We start from the raw sequence: 4,043 nt of genomic DNA, 5'->3' as shown, positions 1-4,043 counted from the left end.
TTATTCTGCAAATTTCCTCAGCCATTCAGCAGCACAGTATTTTCACAGAAAATGGAGTTGTTCTGGTTATTTAATCATACTGTTATGTTGTTATGACTTGGAAATTAGGTTGTGATGAAATTGTTACATCCCGTATCATTTGCATAAAGAATGCTTGACTTGTTTCTTTTCCATTGCCAGAAAAACAATTTTTAGTGAATAACTTAGTTCTTGTTACCTTGAGTGACTGCTTTATGGTTGAGATAGGCCTACTTTTCCTTTGGTCAAGGAACGATCTGTTATTAAACTTGTCACTTTACTTATTATGACGATTTTCTTTGTGCAACATTTTTTATGAGACAAAATTAAGTCTTAAGGAGTAACTGATTTAATCTTGAGGACTTAAAAACACATTTATGCTGGGAAAACGATCAACAAATCACACGTTTAAACTATTCAAATCAATATTTACAACAAATCTATTGCATGTCATTTCACATTTTTTCATTAGGGCAAGTTGATGTAATTATTTTATTTTATTATTATAATAATAATTATTATTTTTTTGTTAGTGAAGGTTTTCCTTAAAAGAAAGTGAACAAAATAAACATATGTCAGGAGGGTGCTGCTGATGCTTATTCTGTGGTGTTTAAATGAATTTCTATAAAACCTAGTACTTTGTTATTGTTTATGTTTTTGTATATGTAAATATCTATGAATCTGAAACATTTTTCCCAAATTATTTTAACCAACCTTTTTAACGTGTTGGTACATTGAACTAGAAAATTGTGATTGGCTTCAGTGGACTGTGCATTGTCTGATTTCATTACCTTTTTACATGGAGTACAGTACTTCACTATGGATTTGCAACTTCAGTTCAATTCATTTTATTTATATAGCACCAAGTCACAACATACGTTGTCTCATGGCACTGTACATGAAAAAAAAAAAAAGATCTAATGAAGCCAGCAGATTGTGTTGAATCACTTCATCACAGTCTCAACTTAACGCATACAAATGATTTAAAACTGCTCAGTGAAAACTTTGAGTAAGGACAACTTAAGACTAAAACATAAAATGATTCTAAAAGCTCATCATAATGGTAGTAAAAGAACAATTTCTTTGATGGCATCTTAATTTCAGCCGAGGATGTTTCATTTCTTCTCACTGAGCTTTTATATATAATTGATAGACCACCATCATGTGGATAACTTAGGTAACTTCACTTTTAGTTCCTCTGAGTATCAGCGCTTCATGCTTCTCAGCCCTTTAGTTTTAGTTGACACTTCACAGTTTAACATAAAATAACGTGTGTATTATGTGTCGGCATACAGTTGTTTCACTGTTTTTTAAATTTCTTCTGTTTGTTATTTTGAAATCAAACCGCGTCATATGCTAGTGCTCATTCATATATCATAATTTTATGTTTTTAATGTTTATACTTTTTACATTATTTAACTTTACGTACAAAATTACTCCTCAAAAAGAACTACACTGAGAGCCTTTATTATTCTTTAAAAATGTTCTCTGAAGTCTAATGTTTGCTTTATTTTAATAATTTTATGTTTTCGCTTTTGTCTGTGTTTTTAGCTTTCAGCTTGTTTTGCTAGATTTATCATTTAGCTACTATTTTTTTTTTCAAATTTCTGCTTTTAGCTAGTTTTACAAATTAAAGTTTATAGCTAGTTTTTTTGTAATCTTGGTTTTCAAGGGTTTGGTTTTTTAGAATTAAACTTGTTTCCCTAATTTTAGCTTTTTTTCTAATTTAGTCTAAGTTTTAGCTAAGGTTTTGTTCCTTTTAGCTTTTGTTAATTTTTGATTTTACCTAGTATTCTGATTATAGCGTTTAGCTAATGTTTTGATGATTTTAGCTTCTGTTTCGTTTGTTCTAAACTTAACTTAGTTACACTCAAAAAAATAGACAGTGATTCAGCACTGCATTTTCATAGAAAATGCAATAATTTTAGTTTTTTATTATTTAAGTAGGAAGAACAAAAGTGACTTAAGAAACCAACAACCCTTTTTTCATACACAGAATCCTGGAGGGCTTACAGTACAGCACAAGCTAAAACAAACAAACAAAGAAACAAACAAACAAAAAACAGAAGTGTACATTCAAATAGCTAAGGCACAGACAAGTTAGATTTGTACTTTCTTGGATGTGCACCCAGATTTTTACCAGTGGCAGTCAGGTGAGTCTAAAAATGTCAACATTTCTTGTATAAATGTAAAGCAAGGTAGATGTGATATGTGTTTGAGCAAAACTGTATGTACAACAACGTCACAAATATATATTAGTGAGGTAATGAGGAAAGAAATCTAAGGTTTGAATATATCAAATGAAAGTTGAAGGTTTTGGCAATTTTCTTGGCATGGGACGATGCAGCACACTTAGATGTTTTGTTTTCAACACACTTCATTGTAGACAAAAGTTGTTTGGCTCAAATGTTAGGCAATCAGAGCAGAGGGCATCACAACTTCCAGACATTGCTTTAAAAAAACTATCTGAAACAAAATTCAGACAAAAAAATTAGTACAAGTAGCTGACAGCGTGTGAAAATACCAAATAAAACACTAAAACCTTTCTCAGTCAGCTGTTAGAAATGTGTTTTTAAAAAAATYGGCTTTGGTTTTGTGTTTTGCTGTTTGTTAGCTGCACCTTTTTGGTGATAATTTATCATTATAATAAAGTCATGTTTTAAAAAATGCATTGGACTTTATAAACAAATAGCACAAAAATGATAAAACCAAAAAAGAACACTTTTTATATCTTAAACAAATAGTCTTCTTTCCACTGATGGCTTTCAGTCAAAAACACTGATACAGTTTGCTTTCCTTTGAGGCTCCAAAGCTGGTCAGTCCATCTTCCCATCATGGCCATTAGCCGTCACAGTCTCTCGCTGGACCCTCCTTTTGTGCCAGCCCTTGCTCTTCCGTCTAGCGAATCGAATAATGTCCACCATGAAGACCCAGGAGAGCGCGTACATCGCCACTCCTCCGCACTTGATAAAGAATCTGGGTCTCGGCGAGATCAGCTCACAGTACAGCATTGTGCCTCCCACGAAAACTCGCATCACCACGAACAGCAGCACGAACAGGACGTCCACAGCGTCCCCCAGCCGCGTCTCATAGCGCCCCGTCTGTTTGAGGAACCAGCGTGCCTGCAGGAGGGGGTTGGTGATCTCGCTGCCAAAGAGCACCGCGCACGACTCGATGCCAGACTCCCCCAGCCACAGAGTCAGCAGGATTCCCAGGATGCTCATGGTGTGGTGGGCCAGCATAACGGGTCCTTCTGTGCGGAAGTACACGCACCAGCCCATGTCAAAGAAGAAGTAGCCCAGACTCAGCACCATGGCACTTATCTGCAGAGGGGTGTTCTTCGTTCCTAGCATCCACAGCCACAAAAACAAACAAAAAAAGTCATTTCAGTAAAAATTAAACAACTACAAAACATGTTATAAACTGATTTTTTTATTTATTTTCTTTCACACTTTAAAAGGAATTCCAGTTGGCGTTATGAACCAAGCTGGTGTAAAAATAACAGCTGTTTTAGGTAACACTGAGAATTTCAGTATTTTTCCAATCATCCATAACAGGTAAGATATTAACTGTTCATAACATTTCCACAAAACTCCATTTTAAATAAATTGTGCTATCACTTTAAAGTTTTCTTTGCATCAATTCATGCTTTTAATAGTCCTCACTGAGTTGTGTCCTGATCCTAACATTTGCTTTAAGAAGTTATACATCCTTATACACACGCACAGTCTGTTTTGTATATCCCCGTGGGGACCGTGCATTGACTTCCATTCATTTTTTGGAAATTTTATATCCTAACCCTGACCATTTACCCTAAAATTAACCTCACGGGTACCTTACCTGACCCWAAAACTAACCTAAACTCAATTCACACCTTGGTCCTAAACATAACCCCCCACCCGTAATTTGCATTGCACGTTCGGTCCCCACGAGGCTGCTTTTTTGGGAAGATTGTCCCCACGATGTAGGAATAACAAGGCCACACACACACACACACACACACACACACACACACACACACACAC

The 4,043-nt window shown here is 35.3% G+C and overlaps 1 protein-coding gene across 2 annotated transcripts in view; it reads right to left on the bottom strand.

The window, feature by feature from the left end:
* Positions 1-1,907: 1,907 nt before the first annotated feature.
* The window catches only part of tlcd5a (TLC domain containing 5a), a 4,845-nt gene continuing 2,709 nt past the window's right edge, over positions 1,908-4,043 (bottom strand). For both annotated transcript variants that reach the window (XM_014005274.1, XM_014005273.1), the window contains exon 3: positions 1,908-3,364. In XM_014005274.1, the coding sequence (XP_013860728.1) occupies positions 2,835-3,364 (530 nt within the window). In that variant the 3' untranslated portion in view covers positions 1,908-2,834. The remainder of the gene's footprint in view (positions 3,365-4,043) is intronic.

This window comes from Austrofundulus limnaeus, unplaced genomic scaffold, assembly GCF_001266775.1.
Source record: "Austrofundulus limnaeus strain Quisiro unplaced genomic scaffold, Austrofundulus_limnaeus-1.0 Scaffold29, whole genome shotgun sequence".
NCBI classification, from domain to species: domain Eukaryota; kingdom Metazoa; phylum Chordata; class Actinopteri; order Cyprinodontiformes; family Rivulidae; genus Austrofundulus; species Austrofundulus limnaeus.
Note: the sequence above shows the minus strand (reverse complement) of the source record. Positions and strands in the feature narration are given on the sequence as shown.